This window comes from Pristiophorus japonicus, chromosome 3 (genome assembly GCF_044704955.1).
Source record: "Pristiophorus japonicus isolate sPriJap1 chromosome 3, sPriJap1.hap1, whole genome shotgun sequence".
Taxonomy (NCBI): Eukaryota; Metazoa; Chordata; class Chondrichthyes; family Pristiophoridae; genus Pristiophorus; species Pristiophorus japonicus.
This window is the reverse complement of record NC_091979.1, coordinates 18,854,828-18,882,322: the sequence shown is the minus strand read 5'-3', so window position 1 is coordinate 18,882,322 and position 27,495 is coordinate 18,854,828. Positions and strand designations below refer to the sequence as shown.

The following is a 27,495-nucleotide window of genomic DNA, read 5'->3' as shown; positions in this document are numbered from 1 at the left end:
GGCCGAAATGGCTTCCTTCTGTGCTGTAAGCAAAAGACGGAAAGGAGATGAGTAAAAGTGGAGGGCAGAGAAACCCAAGGCAAAGAACAAAAAGGGCCACTGAATATAAAGGGGCTGCAGGAGGGGTCAAAACTAAAAATCATGGTTTAAAAACTAGGATTAAAACACTCTACCTAAATGCACGCAGCATTCAAAATAAAGTAAATGAGTTGACGGCACAAATCATTACAAATGGGTATGATTTGGTGGCCATTACAGAAACATGGTTGCAGGGTGGCCAAGACTGGGAATTAAACGTACAGGGGTATCTGACGATTTGAAAAGATAGACAATAAAGGAAAGGAGGTGGGGTAGCTCTGTTAATAAAGGATGATATCAGGGCAGTTGTGAGAGACGATATTGGCTCTAATGAACAAAATGTTGAATCATTGTGGGTGGAGATTAGAGATGGTAAGGGGAAAAAGTCACTGGTGGGCGTAGTTTATAGGCCCCCAAATAATAACTTCACGGTGGAGCGGGCAATAATCAAGGGAATAATGGAGGCATGTGAAAAAGGAACAGCAGTAATCATGGGGGATTTTAACCTACATATCGATTGGTCAACTCAAATCGCACGGGGTAGCCTGGGGGAGGAATTCATAGAATGCATACGGGATTGTTTCTTAGAACAGTATGTAACAGAACCTACAAGGGAGCAAGCTATCTTAGATCTGGTCCTGTGTAATGAGACAGGAAAATAAACGATCTCCTAGTAAAAGATCCTCTCGGAATGAGTGATCACAGTATGGTTGAATTTGTAATCCAGATTGAGGGTGAGGAATTTGTGTCAGAAACGAGCGTACTATGCTTAAACAAAGGGGACTACAGTGGGATGAGGACAGAGTTGGCTAAAGTAGACTGGAAACACAGACTAAACAGTGGCACAATTGAGGAACAGTGGAGGACTTTTAAGGAGCTCTTTCATAGTGCGCAACAAAAATATATTCCAGTGAAAAAGAAGGGCGGTAAGAGAAGGGATAACCAGCCGTGGATAACCAAGGAAATAAAGGAGAGTATCAAATCAAAGACCAATGCGTATAAGGTGGCCAAGGTTAGTGGGAAACTAGAGGATTGGGAAAATTTTAAACAACAGCAAAGAATGACTAAAAAAGCATTAAAGAAAGGAAAGATAGATTTCGAAGGTAAACTTGCGCAAAACATAAAAACAGATAGTAAAAGCTTTTATAGATATATAAAACGGAAAAGAGTGACTAAAATAAATGTTGGTCCCTTAGAAGATGAGAAGGGGGATTTAATAATGGGAAATGTGGAAATGACCTTAAACAATTATTTTGCTTCGGTCTTCACAGTGGAAGACACAAAAACCATGCCAAAAATTGCTGGTCACGGGAATGTGGGAAGGGAGGACATTGAGACAATCGTTATCACTGGGGGGGTAGTGCTGGACAGGCTAATGGGACTCAAGGTAGACAAGTCCCCTGGTCCTGATGAAATGCATCCCAGGGTATTAAAAGAGATGGCGGAAGTTATAGCAGATGCATTCGTTATGATCTACCAAAATTCTCTGGACTCTGGGGAGGTACCAGCGGATTGGAAAGCAGCTAATGTAACGCCTCTGTTTAAAAAAGGAGGCAGACAAAAGGCAGGTAACTATAGGCCGGTTAGTTTAACATCAGTAGTAGGGAAAATGCTTGAAACTATCATTAAGGAAGAAATAGCGGGACATCTAGATAGGAATAGTGCAATCAAGCAGACGCAGCATGGATTCATGAAGGGGAAATCATGTTTAACTAATTTATTAGAATTCTTTGAGGATATAACGAGCATGGTGGATAGTGGTGTACCGATGGATGTGGTGTATTTAGATTTCCAAAAGACATTCGATAAGGTGCCACACAAAAGGTTACTGCAGAAGATAGAGGTACGCAGGAGTCAGAGGAAATGTATTAGCATGGATCGAGAATTGGCTGGCTAACAGAAAGCAGAGAGTCGGGATAAATGGGTCCTTTTCGGGTTGGAAATCGGTGGGTCACAGGGATCGGTGCTGGGACCACAACTGTTTACAATATAGATGACCTGGAAGAGGGGACAGAGTGTAGTGTAACAAAATTTGCAGATGACACTAAGATTAGTGGGAAAGCGGGTTGTGTAGAGGACACAGAGAGGCTGCAAAGAGATTTGGATAGGTTAAGCGAAAGGGCGAAGGTTTGGCAGATGGAATACAATGTCGGAAAGTGTGAGGTCATCCACCTTGGGAAAAAAAACAGTAAAAGGGAATATTATTTGAATGGGGAGAAATTACAACATGCTGAGATGCAGAGGGACCTGGGGGTCCTTGTGCATGAATCCCAAAAAGTTCGTTTGCAGGTGCAGCAGGTAATCAGGAAGGCGAATGGAATGTTGGCCTTCATTGCAAGAGGGATGGAGTACAAAAGCAGGGAGGTCCTGCTGCAACTGTACAGGGTATTGGTGAGGCCGCACCTGGAGTACTGCGTGCAGTTTTGGTCACCTTACTTAAGGAAGGATATACTGGCTTTGAAGGGGGTACAGAGACGATTCACTCGGCTGATTCTGGAGATGAGGGGGTTACCTTATGATGATAGATTGAGTAGACTGGGTCTTTACTCGTTGGAGTTCAGAAGGAGGAGGGGTGATCTTATAGAAACATTTAAAATCATGAAAGGGATAGACAAGATAGAGGCAGAGAGGTTGTTTCCACTGGTAGGGGAGACTCGAACTAGGGGGCACAGCCTCAAAATACGGGGGAGCCAATTTAAAACCGAGTTGAGAAGGAATTTCTTCTCCCAGAGGGTTGTGAATCTGTGGAATTCTCTGCCCAAGGAAGCAGTTGAGGCTGGCTCATTGAATTCAATTCACAGATAGATAGATTTTTAACCAATAAGGGAATTAAGGGTTACGGGGAGCGGGCGGGTAAGTGGAGCTGAGTCCACGGCCAGATCAGCCATGATCTTATTGAATGGCGGAGCAGGCTCGAGGGGCTAGATGGCCTACTCCTGTTCCTAATTCTTATGTTCTTATGTAACCTTCCATGATTCTATAAGTATTGACCCAGGATGCTTAAAATGTTGGGTTTCTAGCAAGTGAAGAGACAGCCAACAGTGAGAAGCAACAACACAGGAGGTCTGCTAGTAATGTTGAAAAAGCTTGACGTTACACAATAGTTTGTGCTTTGTAACTCCGACTCGCTCAGCCCAGATTTGGATCACAATAAGGTGGATGAATTAACTGTGCAAATAGATGTTAATAAATATGATGTGATTGGGATTACGGAGACGTGGCTCCAGAATGATCAGGGCTGGGAACTCAACATTCAGGGGTTTTCAACATTCAGGAAGGATAGAATAAAAAGAAAATGAGGTGGGGTAGCATTGTTGGTTAAAGAGGAGATTAATGCAATAGTTAGGAAAGACATTAGCTTGGATGATGTGGAATCTATATGGGTAGAGCTGCAGAACACCAAAGGGCAAAAAACGTTAGTAGGAGTTGTGTACAGACCTCCAAACAGTAATAGGGATGTTGGGGAGGGCATCAAACAGGAAATTAGGGGTGCATGCAATAAAGGTGTAGCAGTTATAATGGGTGACTTTAATATGCACATAGATTGGGCTAGCCAATCTGGAAGCAATACGGTGGAGGAGGATTTCCTGGAGTGCATAAGGGATGGTTTTCTAGACCAATATGTTGAGGAACCAACTAGGGGGGAGGCCATCTTAGACTGGGTGTTGTGTAATGAGAGAGGATTAATTAGCAATCTCGTTGTGCGAGGCCCCTTGGGGAAGAGTGACCATAATATGGTGGATTTCTGCATTAGGATGGAGAATGAAACAGTAAATTCAGAGACCATGGTCAAGAACTTAAAGAAGGGTAACTTTGAAGGTATGAGGCGTGAATTGGCTAGGATAGATTGGCGAATGATACTTAGGGGGTTGACTGTGGATGGGCAATGGCAGACATTTAGAGACCGCATGGATGAATTACAACAATTGTACATTCCTGTCTGGCGTAAAAATAAAAAAGGGAAGGTGGCTCAACCGTGGCTATCTAGGGAAATCAGGGATAGTATTAAAGCCAAGGAAGTGGCATACAAATTGGCCAGAAATAGCAGCGAACCTGGGGACTGGGAGAAATTTAGAACTCAGCAGAGGAGGATAAAGGGTTTGATTAGGGCAGGGAAAATGGAGTACGAGAAGAAGCTTGCAGGGAACATTAAGGTGGATTGCAAAAGTTTCTATAGGTATGTAAAGAGAAAAAGGTTTGTAAAGACAAACGTAGGTCCCCTGCAGTCAGAATCAGGGGAAGTCATAACGGGGAACAAAGAAATGGCAGACCAATTGAACAAGTACTTTGGTTCGGTATTCACTAAGGAGGATACAAACAACCTTCCGGATATAAAAGGAGTCAGAGGGTCTAGTAAGGAGGGGGAACTGAGGGAAATCTTTATTAGTCGGGAAATTGTGTTGGGGAAATTGATGGGATTGAAGGCCGATAAATCCCCAGGGCCTGATGGACTGCATCCCAGAGTACTTAAGGAGGTGGCCTTGGAAATAGCGGATGCATTGACAGTCATTTTCCAACATTCCATTGACTCTGGATCAGTTCCTATGGAGTGGAGGGTAGCTAATGTAACCCCACTTTTTAAAAAAGGAGGGAGCGAGAAAACAGGGAATTATAGACCGGTCAGTCTGACCTCAGTAGTGGGTAAAATGATGGAATCAATTATTAAGGATGTCATAGCAGTGCATCTGGAAAATGGTGACATGATAGGTCCAAGTCAGCATGGATTTGTGAAAGGGAAATCATGCTTGACAAATCTTCTGGAATTTTTTGAGGATGTTTCCAGTAAAGTGGACAAAGGAGAACCAGTTGATGTGGTATATTTGGACTTTCAGAAGGCTTTCGACAAGGTCCCACACAAGAGATTAATGTGCAAAGGATTGGGGGTAGTGTGCTGACGTGGATTGAGAACTGGTTGTCAGACAGGAAGCAAAGAGTAGGAGTAAATGGGTACTTTTCAGAATGGCAGGCAGTGACTAGTGGGGTGCCGCAAGGTTCTGTGCTGGGGCCCCAGCTGTTTACATTGTACATTAATGATTCAGACGAGGGGATTAAATGCAGTATCTCCAAATTTGCGGATGACACTAAGTTGGGTGGCAGTTTGAGCTGCGAGGAGGATGCTATTAGGCTGCAGAGTGACTTGGATAGGTTAGGTGAGTGGGCAAATGCATGGCAGATGAAGTATAATGTGGATAAATGTGAGGTTATCCACTTTGGTGGTAAAAACAGAGAGACAGACTATTATCTGAATGGTGACAGATTAGGAAAAGGGAAGGTGCAACGAGACCTGGGTGTCATGGTACATCAGTCATTGAAGGTTAGCATGCAGGTACAGCAGGCGGTTAAGAAAGCAAATGGCATGTTGGCCTTCATAGCGAGGGGATTTGAATACAGGGGCAGGGAGGTGTTGCTAGTTTAGACAGGTTAGATGCAGGAAGAATGTTCACAATGTTGGGGAAATCCAGAACCAGGGGTCACAGTCTGAGGATAAGGGGTAAGCCATTTAGGACCGAGATGAGGAGAAACTTCTTCACCCAGAGAGTGGTGAACCTGTGGAATTCTCTACCACAGAAAGTAGTTGAGGCCAATTCACTAAATATATTCAAAAGGGAGTTAGATGAAGTCCTTACTACTCGGGGGATCAAGGGTTATGGCGAGAAAGCAGGAAGGGGGTACTGAAGTTTCATGTTCAGCCATGAACTCATTGAATGGCGGTGCAGGCTAGAAGGGCTGAATGGCCTGCTCCTGCACCTATTTTCTCTGTTCCTATGTTTCTATAACAAAGAAAGTGTTGATGCGTTATTTCACTGTGAGCCTTGGTCAGGTAACTTCTGCTCATATCCCTCAGAACATTTTATACTAGCTGCCGCCCTGTGTTATTTCTTGACTCAGTAAACCTGAAGCAGTTTCTCCACCATCGCTTATCGTTCAGGGTGAGCATGACAAGGAAGATACACAGCACAGGAACAGGCTATTCGGCCCCGCTAGTCTGTGCTGGTGTTTATCATAGAATCAGAAATTTACAGCACAGAATGAGGCCATTTCAGCCCATCGTACCCATGCCGACCAAGAGCTATCCAGCCTAATCCCGCTTTCCAGTTCTAGGTCCATAGCGCTGTAGGTTGGCACTTCAAGTACACGTCCAAGTACTTTTAAACGTGGTGACGGTTTATGCCTCTACCACCCTTTCAGGCAGTGAGTTCCAGACCCTCACCACCCTCTGGGTGAAGGAATTTCCCTCATATCTCCTCTAAAGGGAGTTAGATGAAGTCCTTACTACTCGGGGGATCAAGGGTTATGGCGAGAAAGCAGGAAGGGGGTACTGAAGTTTCATGTTCAGCCATGAACTCATTGAATGGCGGTGCAGGCTAGAAGGGCTGAATGGCCTGCTCCTGCACCTATTTTCTATGTTTCTATGTTTCTAAACACCACCCCCCCAATTACTTTAAATCTATGACCCCGGGTTGTTGACCCCTCTGCCAAGGGAAACAGGTGCTTCCAATCCACTCTATCCAGGTCCCTTATAATTTTATACACCTCAATCAGGTCTCCCCTCAGCCTCCTCTGTTCCAAAGAAAACAGACCTAGCATCTAATCTTTCCTCATAGCCAAAATTCTCCAGTCCAGGCAAGATTCTTGTAAATCTCCTCTGCACCCTTTCCAGTGCAATCGCATCTTTTCTGTAATGCGGTGACCAGAACTGCATGCAGTACTCCAGGTGCAGCCTAACCAGTGTTTTATACAATTCAAGCATAACCTCCTTGCTCTTGTATTCTATGCCTCGACTAATAAAGGCACGTATTCCATATGCCATCTTAACCACCTTATCTACCTGGCCTGCTACCTTCATAGAAACTTAGGAACATAGAAACTAGGTGCAGGAGTAGGCCATTCGGCCCTTCGAGCCTGCACCACTATTCAATATGATCATGGCTGATCATGCAACTTCAGTACCCCATTCCTGCTTTCTCTCCATACCCCTTGATCCCTGTAGCCGTAAGGGCCACATCTAACTCCCTTTTGAATATATCTAACGAACTGGCCTCGACAACTTTCTGTGTTAGAAAATTCCACAGGTTCACAATTCCCTGAGTGAAGAAGATCTCAGGGATCTGTGGACCTGCACTCCAAGGTCCCGTTGTTCCTCTACACTTTTTAGTGTCGTACCATTTAATGTTAGACCTTGTTAGACCTCCCCAGATGCATTACCACACACTTATCCGGATTGAATTCCATTTGCCACTGTTCTGCCCACCTGACCAGTACACTGATATCTGCCTGCAGTCTGCAGCTTTCTTCTTCGTTATCAATCACACAGCCTATTTTAGTGGTATCTGCAAACTTCTTAATCATACTCCGCACGAGTCTCCTCCCATTCCATCTGCTTCATCACAGCTTTCCAGTAGATCTCTCTCTTCGCTCACTCATGTGCTCGCCTAGTTTCCTTTTGAAAGCATCTCAGCTATTTGCCTCAACCACTCCCTGTGGTAGTGAGTTCACCCATTCTAATCACTCGCTGGGTAAAGAAATTAATCTTCATTTCTCTACAGTTTAGAAGAATGAGAGGTGATCTCATTGAAGCATACAAAATTCTTACAGGGCTTGACAGGGTAGATGCAGGGAGGATGTTTCCTCTGGCTGGGGAGTCTAGAACCAGGGGTCACGTCGTCTCAGAATAATGGGTCGGCCATTTAGGACTGAGATGAGGAGAAACTTCACTCAGAGGGTGGTGATCTTTGGAATTTTCTACCCCAGAGGGCTATGGAAATTCAGTCTTTGAGATAGTCAAGACAGAGATAGATATATTTTTGAATATTAGGGAATCAAGGGATATGGGGATTATGCAGGAAAGTGGAATTGAGGTCGAAGATCAGCTATGATCTCAATGAATGTCGGAGAAGGCTCAAGGGGCCAAATGGCCTACTCCTGCTCCTAATTCTTATGTTCTTATGTTCATTTCCCTAATGGATTTATCAGTAATGATCTTGTATTCATGGCCCCTAATTTTGGATTCTAACACAAGTGGAAACATTCTCTACACACCTACCCTGTCCAAACCACTCATAATTTTAAATACCTCTATTGGGTCACCACAAACTATTTTGCAACATCAATGACCTCTGCAGCCAGCAAAAGAATGGACCAGAAATTAACAACACCACAGAATCTTTATATTTTTATGTTTATAGTGTCTGTAATATTTTTCTTTATCATTGTCTGTGTGTTTTTTGCACACTAATTGGTTATCACATTCTCGGGTATCCATTATTCGATATATAAACCCCTCGAACCCCTTGATTAGATTCCAGCTTGTAACTCACTCCCCGGCATCTATTATTCGATATATAAACCACCCGAACCTCTCGATTAGATTTCAGCCTGTAACTCACTCCCGGGTATCCATTATTCTATATATAAACCCCCCAAACCCCTCGATTATATTCCAGCCTGCAAATCACTCCCGGGTATCCATTATTCTATATATAAACCCCCCCCAAAGCCCTTGATTAGATTCCAGCCTGTAACTCACTCCCGGGTATTCATTATTCTACAGGCTGCACTTCAGTCCCACTCTCCTGATCTTTGGGCACCCTGTGCGGAGGGGAGCGTGTAGGTCCGAGGGCCTCCTCGTAGGACTACTCCTGGGCACGGCCAAGGGTGCCATCAGCCGGTCCAGGCAGCGGGCGGTCGAGGGGGTCGTTCAACCTGACTGCCTGCCTCTCTTCCGCTCTTACATCCGGTCCAGGGTGTCCTTGGAGATGGAGCACGCGGTGTCCACCGGTACGCTCGCGGCCTTCCGCGAGAGGTGGGCACCGGAAGGACTGGAGTGCATCATCACGGCCGGCAACCAAATTTTAATTTGATTTTACGTTTTAAAGTTTAATTTGTTTTAATTGCCGGTGCTTTTAGTGTCCCCCTCCCCTTTTATAGGGGGCACTGGAAAAAATTTGATTTTAGCGCCCAAAAAAAAAACCAAAAAAAAAAGAAAAACACAAAAATAAAAACCACAAAAAAGAAAAAAAGGGCCTTGTAAATGTCTGCTGTGTCATCCAGGGCGGGTGGCACGGTTTAATGTTTTATGTTTTACAGGTAGACTCTAAAAGAGTTTCATTATTCTACATATAAACCACCCGAACCCCTCGATTAGATTCCAGCATGCAAGTCACTCCCAGGTATCCATTATTCTATATATAAACCACCCGAACCCCTCGATTAGATTCCAGCCTGCAACTCACTCCCGGGTATCCATTATTCTATATATAAACCACCCGAACCCTTCGATTAGATTCCAGCCTGTAACTCACTCCCGGGTATCCATTATTCTATATATAAACCACCCGAACCCCTCGATTAGATTCCAGCCTGTAACTCACTCCCGGGTATCCATTATTCTATATATAAACCACCCGAACCCTTCGATTAGATTCCAGCATGCAAGTCACTCCCGGGTATCCATTAGTCTATATATAAACCACCCGAACCCCTCGATTAGATTCCAGCCTGTAACTCACTCCCGGGTATCCATTATTCTATATATAAACCACCCGAACCCTTCGATTAGATTCCAGCCCGTAACTCACTCCCGGGTATCCATTATTCTATATATAAACCACCCGAACCCCTCGATTAGATTCCAGCCTGTAACTCACTCCCAGGTATCCATTATTCTATATATAAACCACCCGAACCCCTCGATTAGATTCCAGCCTGTAACTCACTCCCGGGTATCCATTATTCTATATATAAACCACCCGAACCCTTCGATTAGATTCCAGCCTGTAACTCACTCCCGGGTATCCATTATTCTATATATAAACCACCCAAACCCTTCGATTAGATTCCAGCCCGTAACTCACTCCCAGATGTGTATTACATCATGTAATGTGTAAACCCTTGGTTGCATGTCAGTTTTATTATCCTTTCACCGATATCCCAGCCCTGTCCCTGCCCACACACTCACTGTGCCAAGCAATTATTCATAAAAAAATGAAAACAAACTGTTTTGTAATTAACCCACCCAGCATATACATGCGGTGCACAAATATCAAATATCACTCAGCAAAAAAGCTGTAATTCAATCTTTCTGCTAACATTCGTGAACCACTCAAGCATTGCATCAGGACTGCCTTTTTTAAAAATTCATTCTCGGGATGTGGGCGTCGTCGACAAGGCCAGTATTTATTGCCCATCCCTAATTTCCCTCAATAAGGTGGTGGTGAGCCGCCTTGTACAACTGAGTGGCTTGCTGTGTCACTTCAGAGGGGAGTTACGAGTCAAACTACATTGCTAGGGGTCTGGAGTCACATATCGGCCAGACCGGATAAGGACGGCAGATTTCCTTCCCTAAAGGACATTAGTGAACCAGATGGGTTTTTACAAAAAACCCGTAGTTCCATGGTCACCATCACTGACATTAGCTTTTTATTCCAGATTTATTTAATTAACTGAGTTTAAATTCGCCAGCTGCCGTGGTGGGATTTGAACTCATGTCTCCATGTAACAAAACCACGATGTCTGATACCGTATCCATAATAAACATGCCTTTTTAGATTACAGCCTTGTAACTCACTACCAGCTAGCTACCTTCTATGTATATATATTCCTGTCCCATCACATCCTAACTGTGTCCCGAGTATAAATCTCTATCACAATTTTCTGATTTAAATCTAAGCCTATTAAAATCTATCACTGCTCATTAACTTGATTGGTTCCTGGGAAATGTGAGCCAGTTACTTGCTTCATTATTTCAAAGACCGCCCTAAGTGGAGGGAGAGCATCCTGGAGGCCGCTGAGCACTTCGAGTCTCGTCGTCGAGTGCATGCAGAAATCAGGCAGAGGCAGCGGAAGGAGCGTGCGGCAAACCAGACTCCCCACTCACCCTTTCCTTCAATGACTATCTGTCCCACCTGTGACAGAGACTGTAATTCCCGTATTGGACTGTTCAGTCACCTGAGAACTTACTTTTAGAGTGGAAGCAAGTCTTCCTCGATTCCGAGGGACTGCCTATGATGATGATGATATTCCTCACTATATCTCTCACTAATGTCTATCATATCCTCCAATTTCTAGTATATCTATATAGTTTATTAAAAACCACGTCCATCATACTTCAAGCAGCACATTTCAAAGTGTCAAATATATTAAAATTGAGAGAAAGATAGTTCCCCCGCCGCCCCCCCCCCCCCGCCCCACTGCCCTAATTCCTAGAGCCAGAAAATACAAGCAATTTCCAATCATGACAAACTGCCCTCACCATGCAGCAATTGAACTCTGACTGACCTCGCATTGACATGAATTGGACTTTGTGGCCTTAGAGGGAAATGGCACTTAAAACTCAGCAATCTCAAAACAGAAAGTAAAATGTCCCGGCCTGGTCTCACTTCTCACCCCTTTATCCTGCACCCCCGTCCTGTGCAGGTGCACTCTGCTCCATAATCAATCACTTCCATCCCTTCCCCCACCCCACCCCACCAAGCTGGAAGAGTCAATCCCGCAGACAACAAGCTGCTGGTTGACATTCCAATCCTAGCATTTTATGAGCAATGCATCTGGAGCACAAGAAAATGATGCGGGGGAGCAGGCGAGATTATCTCATTTGGGAACTGGTGCATGCGCGGTATGAATATTCCAGCACAGCTGCGTGTGGGCTGCACTGTGCATTTGTCAACATAAAAGAACATATTATCCCATTTATCATGAGTAATGCCACAGGAGCTATATTGTTTGGGACCTGGTTGTACACAAATTTCCTGCCATGTTTGCCTACTGAACAACAGGGACTGAATTTCAAAAGTAATTTAATAAGGATATTAGAACATAAGAAATAGGAGCAGGAGTAGGCCATGTGGCCCCTCAAGCCTGCTCCACCATTTAATACGATCATGGCTGATCTGATCATGGACTCAGCTCCACTTTCCTGCCCGCTCCTCATAACCCCTTATTCTCTTATCGGTTAAGAAACTGTCTATCTCTGTCTTAAATTTATTCAATGTCCCGGCTTCCACAACTCTCTGAGGCAGCGAATTCCACAGATTCACAACCCTCAGAGAGAAGAAATTCCTACTCATCTCAGTTTTAAATGGGCAGCCCCTTATTCTAAGATTATGCCCCCTAGTTCTAGTCTCCAGAATATCCTCTCTGCATCCCTCATCCCTGGAATCAACTTAGTGAACCTTCTCTGAACAGTCTCCAAAGCAAGTATATACTTCCTTAAATATGGAAACCAAAACTGCACGCAGTATTCCAGGTGTGGCCTGGAATGACCAATACCCTGTATAACTGTAGCAAAACTTCCCTGCTTTTATACTCCATCCCTGACTGTGACGTGCTTTGGGGCATCCTGAGTGCACTGTACCAGCTGCAGCTCAGTGGGTAGTACCCTCGCTGAGGGAGTGCTACACTGTCGGAGGTGCCATCCTTTGTATCAGATGTTAAACCCAGGCCTCTCAAGCGGAAGTAAAAGATCCCACGGCATTACTTTGAGGAAGAATAGTGGCGTTACCCCTGGTGTCTTGGGGGCCAATATTTAACCCTCAATCACTAAAACAGATTATCTGGTCATTATCACATTGCTGTTTGTGGGAGCTTGCTGTGCGCAAGATTGGCTGATGCATTTGCCACATTACAATAGTGACCACACTTAAAAAGTACTTCATTGGCTGCAAATCACTTTCGGATGTCCGGTGGTCGTGAAAGGTGCTATATAAATGCAAGTGTTTCAATCTTTCTATGAAAGGCTCTTTATCAATGTAACTATTTCTTTTCTTTAATGCTGACGGTAACACATTGGCTTATCATTAGTACTGAAATAACACTGGGCATGAAATACAGTGTCCAGTGCTGGGTTTGTGGCAATGACGTAACATTATAAAGTGTTACTTAGAATGTGTTGTGGCTCTTTGGAATGGGCAATAAATTCCAGTGACGCCCACATCCCGGAACAAATTTTTTTAAAAGACTACACTAGCTAGTGTGGTAGCGAGCTGTACAGAGATTGCAGGTCCAATCCCTGGTCTTTGCTGATATTTGAAATAAATAAAAAAGAAAGACATGAATTTATATAGCATCTTTCACAACCCAACTTTGCATGTCCCAAAGCGCTTTACAGCCCAAAAAATACTTCTTGAAGTGTAGCAATGTAGGAAACTTATGAAGATAGGTTGAGTAGGTTGGGCCTATATACATTGGAAGAATGAGAGGTGATCGTATCGAAATATATAAGATACTGAGGGGGCTTGACAAGAGAGGATGCAGAGTGGATGCAGAGAGGATGTTTCCACTTAGGGGAGACTAGAACTAGGGGACATAGTCTCAGAATAAGGGGCCGCCCATTTAAAACTGAGATGAGGAGGAATTTATTCTCTCAGAGGGTTGTAAATCTGCGGAATTCTCTGCCCCAGAGAGCTGTGGAGGCTGGGTCATTGAATATATTTAAGGCGGAGATAGACAGATTTTTGAGCAATAAGGGAGTAAAGGGTAATGGGGAGCGGGCAGGGAAGTGGAGCTGAGCCCATGATCAGGTCAACCATGATCTTATTGAATGGCGGAGCAAGCCCGAGGGGCCAAATGTCCTATTCCTGCTCCTATTTCTTATGTTCTTATGAAACGAGGCAGCCAATTTGTGCACAGGCAAGCTCCCACAAATAGCAATGCAATAATGTCCAGATAATCTGTTTTAGTGATGTTGATTGAGGGATAAACATTGGCCAGGACACCAGGGATAGCTCCTCTGCTCTTCTTCGAAATAGTGCCTCGTGATCTTTTACGTCCACCTGAGAGGGCAGACGGGGCCTCGGTTTAACGTCTCGTCCCAAAAGACGGCTGCTCCGACAGTGCAGCACTCCCTCAGCACTGCACTGGGAGTGTCAGCCTAGAATTTTGTGCTCAAGTCTCTGGAGTGGGACCTGAACTCCCAACCTTCTGACGCAGAGGCGAGAGTGCTGCCCACTGAGCCACAGCAGTGATAGGGACGCCACAGTTGGTCTCCATCTCTCTTGGGCTATCTCTATCCCGTGCTCTAAGTGTAGACACGGCTGACTGTGACACTATCTCCTACTGATTGACGGGCCATCGTTAGGCTTCGACATGAAGTGGCCGGAATTGCCCACTGTCCAAAACGAGGTGCACCTACCGTTTTCGACGCCACTCCAACACACGGGGCGGCCTAACCGTCGGAATTCAGCTCTTCGAGGGATTTTCTGGGGGAGCGGGACGGAAGTGGCCTCATCACAGGGGTTGGGGGCGGAGTGACCGACGCGGTAAGGTACCAGCGCCGCGGTGGTGATGTCATCGCGCAGGCGTGTCACAACGTCCTGACCCTTCAGTTAAAGGCGAGGGCCGCTGCAAACTCGGTAGCCACTTTAGTGGCAGACACTGCGTCAGCGGGGAAGGTTTCGGCCAGGCCAGCAGCCTGGCACCCAAGAGGAGGGTGCCAGGCTGCCTGTTGACGGCCCGGCCTAACCCGCGACCACAACTGCTGGCATGACCTGGCAGTCGGCGGACAAAAAAAAAAAGTCACACGGAGTCGCCAGCAGCAGCACCTTCCCCTTTAAGGGCGGCCGCGCCACAGAGAGTGCACCGACGGGGAAAAACTATCGGGGGCACCGACCAGTGGCTGGGCCACTCCCGCGGGGCAATTCCGGGAATGGGGAAATTTTCCCGAGGGGTAATTTCGGGAAGGATTCCCTGTCAATCGGTAAAGGGATCGGCGTGTGCACGCTGCGACGGGAAAACAGGCAGAGTGGTCCGCGGACATCGCTCCAAACCTGAGGAAGAGCAATTTTCAAAATGGCGGCGCCTCCGCACCGATCCATTATCTAAATGGTGATGGCTTGGGAAGTGTGGATGTACAGAGGGACCTGGGTGTCGTTGTACACCAGTTATTGAAAGCAAACATGCCGGTGCAGCAAGCAGTTAGGAAGGCCTTCTTTGCAAGAGGATTTGAGTACAGGAGCAAGGATGTCTTACTACAGTTATACAGGCCCTTGGTGAAACCGCACCTGGAGTATTGTGTGCAGTTTTGGTCTCCTGATCTAAGAAAGGATATACTTGCCATAGAGGGAGTGCAGCGAAGGTTCACCAGACTGATTCCTGGGGATGGCAGGACTGTCAGATGAGGAGAGATTGGGTCAACTAGGCCTGTATTCATTAGCGTTTAGAAGAATGAGAGGGAATCTCATTGAAACGTATAAAATTCTGACTGGGTTGGACAGACTGGATGCGGGGAGGATGTTTCCCCTGGCTGGGAAGTCTAGAACATGGGGTCACAGTCTCAGGATACGCGGTAGGAAATTTAGGACCAAGATGAGGAGAAATGTTTTCACTCAGAAACATAGAAACATAGAAAATAGGTGCAGGAGTAGGCCATTCGGCCCTTCTAGCCTGCACCGCCATTCAATGAGTTCATGGCTGAACATTCAACTTCAGTACCCCATTCCTGCTTTCTCGCCATACCCCTTGATCCCCCGAGTAGTAAGGACCTCATCTAACTCCATAGAAACATAGAAGGTGGTGAACCTGTGGAATTCTCTACCACAGAGGGCTGTGGAGGCCAAGTCACTGAATATATTTAAGAGGGAGCTAGATAGATTTCTAGACACAAAAGCCAACAAGGAGTATGGGGAGAAAGCGGGAATATGGTGTTGAGATAGAGGATCAGCCATGATCATATTGAATGGCGGTGCAGGCTCGAAAGGCCGAATGGCCTACTACTGCTCCTATTTTCTATGTGTCTATGTTTCTATGATCCATGCCCGCCGCTTTCGGGCGGCCAGAGGCCTTATGGAGAGGGGCAATTTCGGCCACGAGTAGAGAGCATGGGGCTAGGTCCTGGAGGACAGACAGCGCCCATGGAAACGTACCCCAGGATGAGTGGATGCCTTTGGGAGTGATGGGCAGAACACTGTGGTGACAAAACAATCTAATTGCAGAATAGAACCGGTGGCACTCAATACTCTATCTTAAAGGGGCCTGAATCAACAAAAGATGGCTAATAGCAGGAAATGAGCTCCACGAGAGGTTTGCCTCACTGCCGTAGGCTCGCGCTCTCTCACACACACAATCGGTCACATGCCCAACACACACACAACAATGCAATAATTTTTCCTCTCAAAATTGGTCACTGGGCCCTTTGAATGAAAGCTATTCTACATTGTTTTGCAACCTTTGAGATACAAGACAGGGGCTGGTCAGGTGCTTGCATAAGGAACGCAAGTTATTAATCATGAAACACTGTGACTTCTTTCTTTCAGTCTATCCATCCATCCATCCCTTCCCGCTCCATGTAAAAGGGACATTATAATCACATATAAGATGGATGGTGGGGAATCTTATACTTGTGTGTATATATATATAGCACCTTTCACGTAGTGAAACATCCCAAGCGCTTCACAGGAGCTTTATGAGATGAAGAATTTGACACCGAGCCACATAAGTAGAAATTAGTGCAGGTGACCAAAAGCTTGGTCAAAGAGGTAGGTTTTAAGGAGCACCTTGAAGGAGGAAAGAGAGGCGGAGAGGTTTAGGGAGTGAGTTCCAGAGCTTGGGGCCTATGCAACAGAAGGCATGGCCGCCGATGGTTGAGCGATTATAATCAGGGATGCTCAATGGAACAGTCCGAAGCCAGTCATAAACTACAAGATCACAAATGAAGAGCTTATGAACATGAGCAAAGCCCCTTACGATCGAATTCCAATCTTAAAGCCACAGGCAGTTATCCTGCCAGAAACGCATACCACAATCAAGGACAATTACAACAACACTGTATTTATATAGCGCCTTTAACGTAGTAAAATGTCCCAAGGTGCTTCACAGCAATGTTACAAGACAAAACAGATAAATTTAACACCCAGCCACAAAAGAAGAAATGACGGCAGATGACCAAAAACTTGGTTAAAGAAGTAGGTTTTAAGGAGCGTTTTAAAGGAGGAGAGAGAGGCGGAGAGGTTTAGGCAGGGAGTGTCAGAGCTTGGGGCCCAGGCAGTTGAAGGCACGGCCACCGATGGTTGAGTGATTATAATCAGGGATGTTCAAGAGGGCAGAATTTGAGGAGCGCAATACCTCTGAATCTATCTCCATAAATGGATGCTCAATCAGATTCAACCTATATCCTTGGTGTCATATCCAATGTCCAGCTGAGCTACCAACCCCCACATCGACTCCATCATTAAGCCCAACTGCTTCAACCTCTGAAATAGCACACATCTCCATCCCTACCTCATCCTCACTGTCTCTGAGAGCCTCGTCCGCACATTCAGCAAACCCCCCAGACTGTGCCTCTCCAATTTGTTCCTCCTGAATTCATCCAGAATGCTGCCACCTCAATCCTGACCTGCACTAGGTTACACTTCACCTGTCGCCCTTCTCTGTCCCTCAATCGTTGCCCTCATCTGCAAATCGTATCACTCGCACTTTCTCCGTAATTTCACTCAGCCTTCTAAGTTAGAAAGTCGTGGGTTCAAGTCCCGCTCCATGGACTTCAACACAAAAATAAATCTAGTGTGACGCTCCAGTGCAGTGCTGAGGGAGCGCTGCACTGTCGGAGATGCCGTCTTTCGGATGAAATGTTAAACCGAGGCCCCATCTGCCCTCTCAGGTAGACGTAAAAGATCCCATGGCCACTATTTCGAAGAAGAGCAGGGGAGTTCACCCTGGTGTCCTGGCCAATATCACTAAAAAAAACTGATTATCTGGTTATTATCATATTGCTGTGTGCAGAAGCCTGCTTGTGTGCAAATTGGCTGTCGCGTTTCCCACATTACAACAGTGACTACACGCCAAAAGTACTTCATTGGCTGTAAAGCGCTTTGAGACATCCAGTGGTTGTGAAAGGCGCTATATAAATGCAAGTCTTTCTTTTCACTCTTCCAAATTGTGCATTCCCCCCTCCCTCCCCTTTACCATCAGTCACACAAAGAAAGAAAAGAACAAAGGTGGATTTATATAGCGCCATTCACAACCTCAGGGCGCCCCAAAGTACTTGGCAGCCAACTTTTGAGGAAACGCTGCTGTAATGTTGGGAAACGCAACAGCCAGCTTGAGCAGAGCAAGCTCCCACAAACAGCAATTGCATAATGACCAGAAAATCTGTTTCGGTGATGTTGGTTGAGGGGTGAATGTTGGGCAGGACACCGGGGAGAATTTCCTCCTGCTCTTCTTTGAAAAGTGCCATGGAATCTTTAACGTCCACCTGAGAGGGCAGACGGGACCTCCGACTGCACTGGGAGTGCCAGCCTGGATTAGGTGCTGAAGTCTCTGGAGTGGGACTTGAACCCACAACCTTCTGACCCAGAGGCGAGGGTGCTACCCACTGACACCTAAGCATTCTGCCATCTTACCCCCCACATTCTGGAATTCTCCCCATGTACCCCTTAGTGTAAGCTGTGGCTCAGTGGGCAGCACTCTTCTGCCTCTGAGTCAGAAGGTTGTGGGTTCAAGTCCCACTCCAGGGACTTGAGCACAAAAATCTAGGCTGACACTCCAGTGCAGTGCTAAGGGAGTGCTGCACTGTCAGAGGTGCCGTCTTTCGGATGAGACGTTAAACCGAGGCCCTGTCTGCTCTTTCTAGTGGGCATAAAAGATCCCGTGGCACTATTTCGAAGAAGAGCAGAGGAGCTATCCCCGGTGTCCCGGGGCCAATATTTATCCCTCAATCAACATAACAAAAATAGATTATCTGATCATTATCATATTGCTGTGTGTGGGAGCTTGCTGTGCGCAAATTGGCTGCCGCGTTCCCCACAATACAACAGTGACTACACTCCAAAAGTACTTAATTGGCTGTAAAGTGCTTTGAGACGCCCGGTGGTCGTGAAAGGCGCTAGATAAATGCAAGTCTTGGTTTGATTTCTTTGGCTCTGCTGCATCTCACCCCCACTTTCAAAATACCTTCCTAACTTGTTGGTCACACAACTTGAAGCTCATTAATGTCACTCTTGGAAGTTTCTCTAGATTGGCACCCGCTTAGCTCCTCCCTCTTGGGGGTGAGTGGGGAGAGTCCAAATTCAAGGTCAGAAAAAAAACAAGCAGAAAAAAAAATACTGGCTCTCTTGCACTTTCCATATACTGGTTTAAGATTATTCAGTTGTGACATCTGCAATGTACAAACAAATCTGATAACTTTTATAAATAAACCACATTGTCCATAACTTTTTAAGAAATTTATCTTGTCACTGCCAGATGGTAATGTGAGGCTACGCGCAAAGTTTCTACTCAACAGTCAGGAATGTCCAAGGACAGTTACTGCGACAATATGAGAAGCAGTTCGTACAGTCCCTGAAAGATCCTGGTCTCTCCTCACATCCTCATTTTGCGCACGTCAAATGGATAAAAATCTGAATCAACCCTGCCAGGAATCCAGCACCTGTTGCCTCTCAGTCCAGCCCTCAACCAATCAAGCGGCCCCACTGCTCACAGTTTTTCAAACAGCTTTTAATCTAAAATAAGATCAGCTGCGCTACAGTTAGCTTTGTTGAATGCAGGATGCATGTGAAAGGCGACTAAAAACGCCAGCGAAATCGGACCCAGGGATACATAATATTATATGAAATTTACAGCATAGAAACAGGCCATTCGGCCCTACTCGTCCATGCTGGTGTTTTTATGCTCCACACGAGCCTCTTCCCACCCTACTTCAGGTAACCCTATTGTAATGTAAGCACCTGTGGAGCTGTTGACGGAGGGGAGCGGGCAGGTGGGAAGACCTCCTCATAGGGCTGCTCCTGGGCGCGGCCAAGGGGGCCATCAGCCGGTCCAGGCAGCGGGCGGTCGAGGGGGTCGTTCAGCCCGACTGCCTGCCTCTCTTCCACGGTTACATCCGAGCCAGGGTGTCCCTGGAGATGGAGCACGCGGTATCCAGCGGTACGCTCGCGACCTTCCGCGAGAGGTGGGCGCCGGAGGGACTGGAGTGCATCATCATCCCCGGCAAGCAAATTTTAATTTGATCCATTTCATGTTTAAAGTTTACTTTGTTAATCTGTCAGATTTTAGGTTGATTAAAGGGGGCACTTGATTTACATTTCTATTAAAATAGTTGTGGAGCTGTTGAGTTGTGAGTGGCTTAGCCAGTCACGTGATGCTCACAAGACTCAATAGAACCCCGGTCAGTTGAGTTTGGGGGATCCACGATGAGGCAGGTGTTTGTGAGTCTGGTGGATGAACTGGTAATGTGTAGTGTGATTGTTAAACCTTTGCTAATAAACCAATTAGTTCTTAATAGCAATGTATTACTATGAATTCTTAAACAAAGAACCCATGAAGCAAATACATTACAGCTATCAGAAAGAAAGAAAGAAAGACTTGCATTTATATAATGCCTTCCATGACCACTGGACGTCTCAAAGCGCTTTACAGCCAATGAAATACTTTTGTAGTGTAGTCACTGTTGTAATGTAGGAAACGCGGCAGCCAATTTGTGCACAGCAAGCTCCCACAAACAGCAATGAGAAAGGTAACCAGTTCATCTGTTTGAAATGTTGGTTGACAGATAAATATTGTCCAGAATACAAGGAGCACTTTCTGCTCATCTTCAAATCGTGCCATAGGATCTTTTACGTCCACCTGAGAGGGCAGACCACCTGAATTGGTTCAACGTCACATCTGAAAGACGTCACCTCTGACAGTGCAGCGCTCGCTCAGCACTGCACTGGGAGTGTCAGCCTGGATTGTGTACTTAAGTCTCGGGCAGGAGACTTGCACCCATGACCTTCTGAATCGGAGATGGGAGTGTCACCTCAGCAGAGCCATCTTGGACAACTGCGCAACAGACTTTACCAGCGGCAATGTTAAATCCAAGGCTTGTAACATATTAGTGACTTTGTAATTGGCCCAGCTGGCCCACTAGCTAAAGGCACTGGCTGATGTAGCACTGAGATATTGGACCACAAAGCCACAGGTTCAATCCCTAGTCTACGCTGAGTTACTGGTTTGCCATTTGGACTCATCTTCCACCCCCAACTCCCGAGCCACCCTCCCCCCACCCCATGCCCTCCTAATTGAGGTGAAGAGGAATCAGCCAGGGTCCCTAGTCCTATTGCTGTCCAATGACCCCCTTGCAGGAATGCCTTCGAGTATGGATGTTGGGTGAGAAGAGAGTCGACCTTGGCTATGGTGCCTACCACCATTGATCACGCTGGCCAACACACACCCACAGAGAATAACCAATTGTCTGAGGTGCCCAGAAAAGAACAAAGAAAGATATTGGTATAGCGCCTTTCATGGCCTCAGTTCATCCCAAAGCACTTTACAGCCAATGAAGTACTCTTTGGCGTGTAGTCGCTGTTGTAAGGTGGGAAACGCGGCAGCCAATTTGTGCACAGCAAGCTCCCACAAGCAGCAATGTGATAATGACCAGATAATCTGTTTTATTGTTATGTTAATTGAGGGATAAATATTGGCCCAGGACATCGGGGATAACTCCCCTGCTCTTCTTCGAAATAGAGGACATGGGATCTTTTACATCCACCTGGGAGGGCAGATGGGGCCTCGGTTTAATGTCTCATCCGAAAGACGGCACCTCCGACATTCCCTCAGCACTGGAGTGTCAGCGTAGATTTTTGTTCTTAAGTCTCTGGAGAGGGCTGCTAATGTAATGAAACCAAACCCCCCTCAAGAGTCAGTGCCTTCAGGAGAGGAGGAGAAATAATTGGTTGGGGGGCATTAACTAACTTTGAGTGAAGTGTCACATCAAATATATTTGGTTACTGCACACTATGCTCCTGCTGAGATATCATTGATCTCCTGCAACAGACACTAAAGGCGAAGAAATGGACAATCAGTACTTTTTTTATGATTGGTGGGAACAGAAGGGAGCTGAGTTTAGTACTTTGAAAAATGTAGTCACACCGTCTATTAGACTCTGGCACACTTATCAACAACTTGCACATTCACCAGAATTATATCAGGGCTGGAATTTAGAAGAATAAGAGGGGATCTCATAGAAACATATAAAATTCTGACGGGACTGGACAGGTTAGATGCAGGAAGAATGTTCCCAATGTTGGGGAAGTCCAGAACCAGGGGTCACAGTCTAAGGATAAGGGGTAAGCCATTTAGGACTGAGATGAGGAGAAACTTCTTCACTCAGAGAATTGTGAAGCTGTGGAATTCTCTACCACAGAAAGTTGTTGAGGCCAGTTCGTTCGGTTATATTCAAAAGGGAGTTAGATGTGGCCCTTACGGCTAAAGGGATCAAGGGGTATGGCGAGAAAACAGGAATGGGGTACTGAGGTTGCATGATCAGCCATGATCATATTGAATGGTGGTGCAGGCTCGAAGGGCCGAATGACCTACTCCTGCACCTATTTTCTAAGTTTCTATGTTTCTAAATTATGAGGACAGGTTGCTTAAACATGGCTTGTATTTCCTTGAGTTTAGAAGGTTGAGGGGTGATCGGATCGAGATGTTTAAGATGATAAAGGGGTTCGATCGGGTATACAGAGAAAAACTATTTCCTCTGGACAGGGGGGAAATAAATTTAAAATTGGGCCATTTAAACGTGAAATCGCGAAGTGTCTCCTCACGCAAAGGGTAGTGGAAATCTGGAAGTCTCTTCCCTTAAAAGGCTGTGGATGCTGGGGGCTCAACTGAAATGTTTAAGACTGAGATCATTAGATGTTAGTTGAATAAAGGTATCAAGGGTTGTGGAGCCAAGGTGGGATTATGGAACTGTGATGCAGATCAGCCGTGATCTCACTGAATGGCAGACGAAACAGGCTCGAGGGGCTGAATGGCCTCCTCCTGTTCCTAGATTTCTAATGGTAAAAATTCATGGGTTAGAGCTGACCCTATTGCCCCCCCACCCTCCAGCCAGTTTTCGGAATGGACAGTCTGGTTTTTCACCAGGCTGTCCCAGAAAATGATAAAACGTAACCCGCACACCATTAAGTCTGTCTTAGAAAATAAAAGTCCTTTTTGTCCTGGATGTGCAGTATTGTAGCATAAGTGGTAATGTTACTGGGCTAACAGGCCAGACGCCCGGACTAATGATCCAGAGACAAGGGTTCAAATCCCATCACGGCAGCTGGGGAATTTGAATTCAGTTAATTATTTTTTTTAATCTGGAACAGAAAGCTAGTAACGGTGACTATGAAAATATCGGATTGTCGTAAAAAAAAAAACCCCATCTGGTTCACTGATGTCCTTTAGGGAAGGAAATCTGCCGCCTTACCCGGTCTGGGCCTATACGTGACTCCAGACCCACAGCAATGTGGTTGACTTTTGACTACCCTCTGAAATTGGCCGAGCGAGACACTCAGTTGCATTTAAGAACAGGCTTCTTAAGGGCAATTAGGGATAAATCCTTGCCTCGCCAGCGATCCCCGTACAGCAGCAAAGACTGGATCAGGACTGGACCCGCGATCCTAGACCCAGTGTAGTGTCACACTTGGCAAAAGATAGCAGCACCAGTATGGGAGTCTGCACACACTCACACACACACACACACACACGCCTCTTGGAGCCTGTCCCATGTTCTACGCTGAACAGATTGCTGTAAGAATGAATGGGGAAATATTTGGCTGTAACACACTATATAATTAACACTTAAGTGGCACTGAGGAGTTTTTTTTTAAAGGCTTACTCAAAGTCAAACATTCATGAACTCATCTCTCCCTCTCTCTGTTTTAAAACATGACCTGATTCACTATACATTGCCACTTGCCCCCTGTTGGGGTGGGGAGGCTGAAGGAATTGGGGGCGTGGCGAGGAAGGGGAGGGGGGGGGGTTCGATAGGACTGTCTATCACCCGATTGATTTGAAGAACTCTGTCTTTGTGAAAAAGTATTCTGGCAAACATTTTTTCGTAGTTTTTTTGGGGGGGGGTTGAAAGAATAAAAAGCCGAGAGTTATTCCTGTCACTATAATCCCACGTGCAAGTTGTATTTTCGAGTGATTTATGTTGCTGTCTGTCTACAGAAAATAAAACCCTTTTCTTATGAAGACTGTGCCCTTTAATATGTGAATAACCGTGTCCAGCTTCACTTTCTGTCTGTTCCGATGTGGAGGGAGGGAAAGAGCTTAGGCAAAAAGGACTGGAAGAGAGATCCCCAACAGAGGGAGAAATGGGGAGAGGGAGACAGACAGAGAGATGAAGGGAAGAGAACGAGGTAGAGACCGAGAGAGAAAAACAGAGAAGGGGAGACAGAGACAGAGAGCAAAGAAAGACTTGCATTTATATAAAGAGAGACAGAGGGAGAGAGAGGGAGAAAGAGACAAGAGAGAGAGAAAGGGACAAGCGAGAGAGAGAAAGAGAGGGACAAGAGACAGATAGAAAGAGGGACAAGACAGATAGAGAGAGAGAGACAAGAGAAATAGAGAGAGAGAGACAAGAGACAGAGAGAGAGAGAAAGAGAGGGATGAGAGACAGAGAGGAACAAGAGAGACACAGAGAGACAGACACAGAGAGAGAAGGGAACAAGAGAGAAAGAGAGAGAGAGAGATAGGGAGAGTGATAGGGAAAGAGACAGAGAGAGAGAGAGACAGAGAGAGAGACAGGGAGAGAGAGAGAGGGACAGAGAGACAGGGACAGAGAGTGTGAGAGAGAGTGAGAGACAGAGAGAGAGAGAGACAGAGAGAGACAGGGAGAGAGAGAGAGGGACAGAGAGACAGGGACAGAGAGTGAGAGAGAGAGAGTGAGAGACAGCGAGAGAGACAGAAAGAGACAGAGAGAAACAGAGAGAGAGAGATAAGCGAGAGAGAGCAAGACAGAAAGAGAGAGAGGGAGAGTGAGAGAGAGAGAGACAGAGGGAGATAGAGAGACATGGAGAGAGACAGAGAGAGAGAAAGTGAGAGACAGAGAGAGAGACAGAGCGAGACAGGGAGAGAGAGACAAGAGACAGGGAGGGACAAGAGAGAGGGACAGAGACACAGCGAAAGAAGAATTCTCGGCGGGTTACTCACCACCACAGACTGATGATGTTGGCAGGACACAGGAGGAAGAAGAATAGGGCGAGCTGTACCCGCGGCACCGGCTCCATCCTCTGCTCAGCGGGGCTGCTGCACACGGGCGGCCGGGGTCCAGGCGCTGCTCCCGGGGCTCAAAGTCACCTCCAATCGGCCGGTCAGCCGGAGCTCTTCTGCGGGAGAGATGGTGGGGAGAGGTGGGGGGGGGGGGGGGCTTGGTGGAGAGATGCAGGTCCCAGCCCCCGGGGCTGGGTTAGATGGGGTGGGGTGAGAGATCTGGCTGGTGCTGGGGTAGGGGCGGTGACGCTCCCGGGAAATTGGACTCTGGATACGGCGGTGGGACTGGGGACCTGGAGCTGGAGCTGCGAGGAATCAAGATCTTCCGAGTGCGGTGAGTCGAGGTCTGGAGAGAAGTTGGGAGGGTTGTCTCATTGGAAGGGAGGGAGATGTGGACAACATGGAGAAAGTTTGAGACGGCCAGCAGTTGGAGTTGTCCAGGCGCCGGGCAGAGGAGAGAGAGACAGACGGTGGAAGAGTTGGAAATGCTCGATTGATGGAAGATCTTCACATTTGGAGGAAGGGAGGGTGGAGGGATATTGTCGAGGGGAGGAGTAGAAGGTGAGCAGACCCCTCTCTCTCTCTCTCTCTTACACACACACACACACACCTTGGAGATCTCACCAAGTCCCAGGTCTCTGGAAGTCCCAGCTGACTGAGAAGTTTCAGGAGGAGGGCAGGGCGAGAGCTCCAACTCTCGAGTCGGGACTTAAAGACAGGGTCGTAGTAAACTCACACAGAGAGAGCAAAAGCTTCACATCCAGTTGGGAAATGAAAGAGAGAGAGAGGTAGAGAGATCTGCAAATGAGATGGGGGGCGGGGGGTGGGGGGGGGTGCGGACTTGGCTCATTCTGACCCTGGTGGGGCCATTTCCAACCTGGACTCAGATATCTTGTCCTCCCAGAGCGGAGATCGTGAAGGAACTGTGAATCACAATAATGTCAAACTCGGACAAAAACGGCATTAGACCCAGGAGGACGGGGCGGGTCTCTCTCTCGCCCCTTCTCACTCCCCTGGAGTGGGCTCCGGAGCTCTCCAAGTGTCCCAGTTGGAAGTTAATGCAATTTCCCTCAGAAACAGTCAGAAAGATTTTGAGCCAGAAGAAGAGCAAATTGGAATCAGTTAAATGGGAAAGGGGGGAGAATAGAGAGGGTCAGGTTGTTTAAGAACCTCACTCACACTCACACACACACACAGAGAGTGGTGGCTGTTTGAGACAAGTTGCTGGAGTTGCGGTGCTCCCAGGCGGTGTTGTACGCCGCCAGTCGCTGGACTCCGGCGCTCCGCTCTGTCCCGCCTGGTTTGAGAGCTTGGGTATGTTGCCAGCCTAACAAACAATCACTCTCTTCTCCCACACATTCGCTCATCTTACGCTCTCTCTCCCTCTCTCTCTCTCTCTCTCTCGCTGACGTAGCTCCCGGCCAACTAAAAAAAAAATGTTGGTGTGTTCAGTGAGCAAGGCGGTGGATCAGGAGCAGGAGGAGGAGGTGTTGTCGGCGGGCTAGGGTCGCTGGCGGATCTGTTTACTGTAAGCACGGGAGGAATGGGGATGGAATCAGCCGGCAGGGAGAGTGGGGGAGAGCGAGAGAGACAGAGAGGGAGAGGGCTCCGGTTATTCACCTGAGCGCCAAGACAGGTAGAGAGAGAAACTGTAAGGGATTGACTGTAAGAGAGACTATGTTAGACTGTGTAACAGAGAGAGAGGGATGAGAGGTGAAGCGCTCAGGTTATTTACATGGGAGCCAAGACTTGTAGAGAGAGAGAGAGACTGAGAGAGATTGTAAGAGAGAGAGAGAGACTGTAAGAGAGGACGTGAGAGACTGTGAGAGGGAAAGTGAATGAGTCTGTGAGAGAGACAGTGAGCGACAGTAAGAGAGATAGACTGTAGGAGAGAGGGACTATGTGAGAGTGAGAGAGATTGTAGGAGAGAGAGACTGTAGGAGAGAGAGAGAGAAACTGTAAGAGAGAGACTGTGAAAGAGAGACTGAGAGATTGTAAGAGAGGGAGAGAAAAACTGAGAGATTGTAAAAAAGAGAGAGACTGCGAGAGATTGTAAGAAAGAGAGAGAGAATGTAAGAGAGGATGTAAGAGAGAGGCTGTGTGAGAGGGAACGTGAATGAGTCTGTGAGAGAGACCGTGAGAGACAGTGAGTGAGATAGACTGTAGGAGACGGGGGCGGTGTGAGAGAGAGATAGAGAGACTGCAGGCGGGAGACTGTAAGAGGCACTTAAAAAGTTTTTTGGAGTGTGCCCCACCCTTTTAATCAGAGGGACACAATTACTGATACAACTAAAATAGTTGTAGAGCTGTTGTGAAGTTTAATTTTTTTTAAGTTTGTCCATTTTAGTGCCACCCCCGCCCCCTTTTTACCCAGGGGGCACTTGTATAATTTGTGTTTCTAGTGTCCTCAAAAAAAAACAAGGGGGCACGTGAAAATATTTTGGGGTGTGCCCCCCCCTCCCTTTA

The 27,495-nt window shown here is 46.6% G+C and overlaps 1 protein-coding gene across 1 annotated transcript in view; it reads right to left on the bottom strand.

The window, feature by feature from the left end:
- The window catches only part of LOC139259677 (protein Wnt-6-like), a 166,359-nt gene extending 140,042 nt beyond the window's left edge, over window positions 1–26,317 (bottom strand). The window contains exon 1 of the mRNA XM_070875239.1: window positions 24,970–26,317. Coding sequence (XP_070731340.1) covers window positions 24,970–25,046 — 77 coding nt within the window. The 5' untranslated portion in view covers window positions 25,047–26,317. The remainder of the gene's footprint in view (window positions 1–24,969) is intronic.
- Between the last annotated feature and the right edge of the window lie 1,178 nt (window positions 26,318–27,495).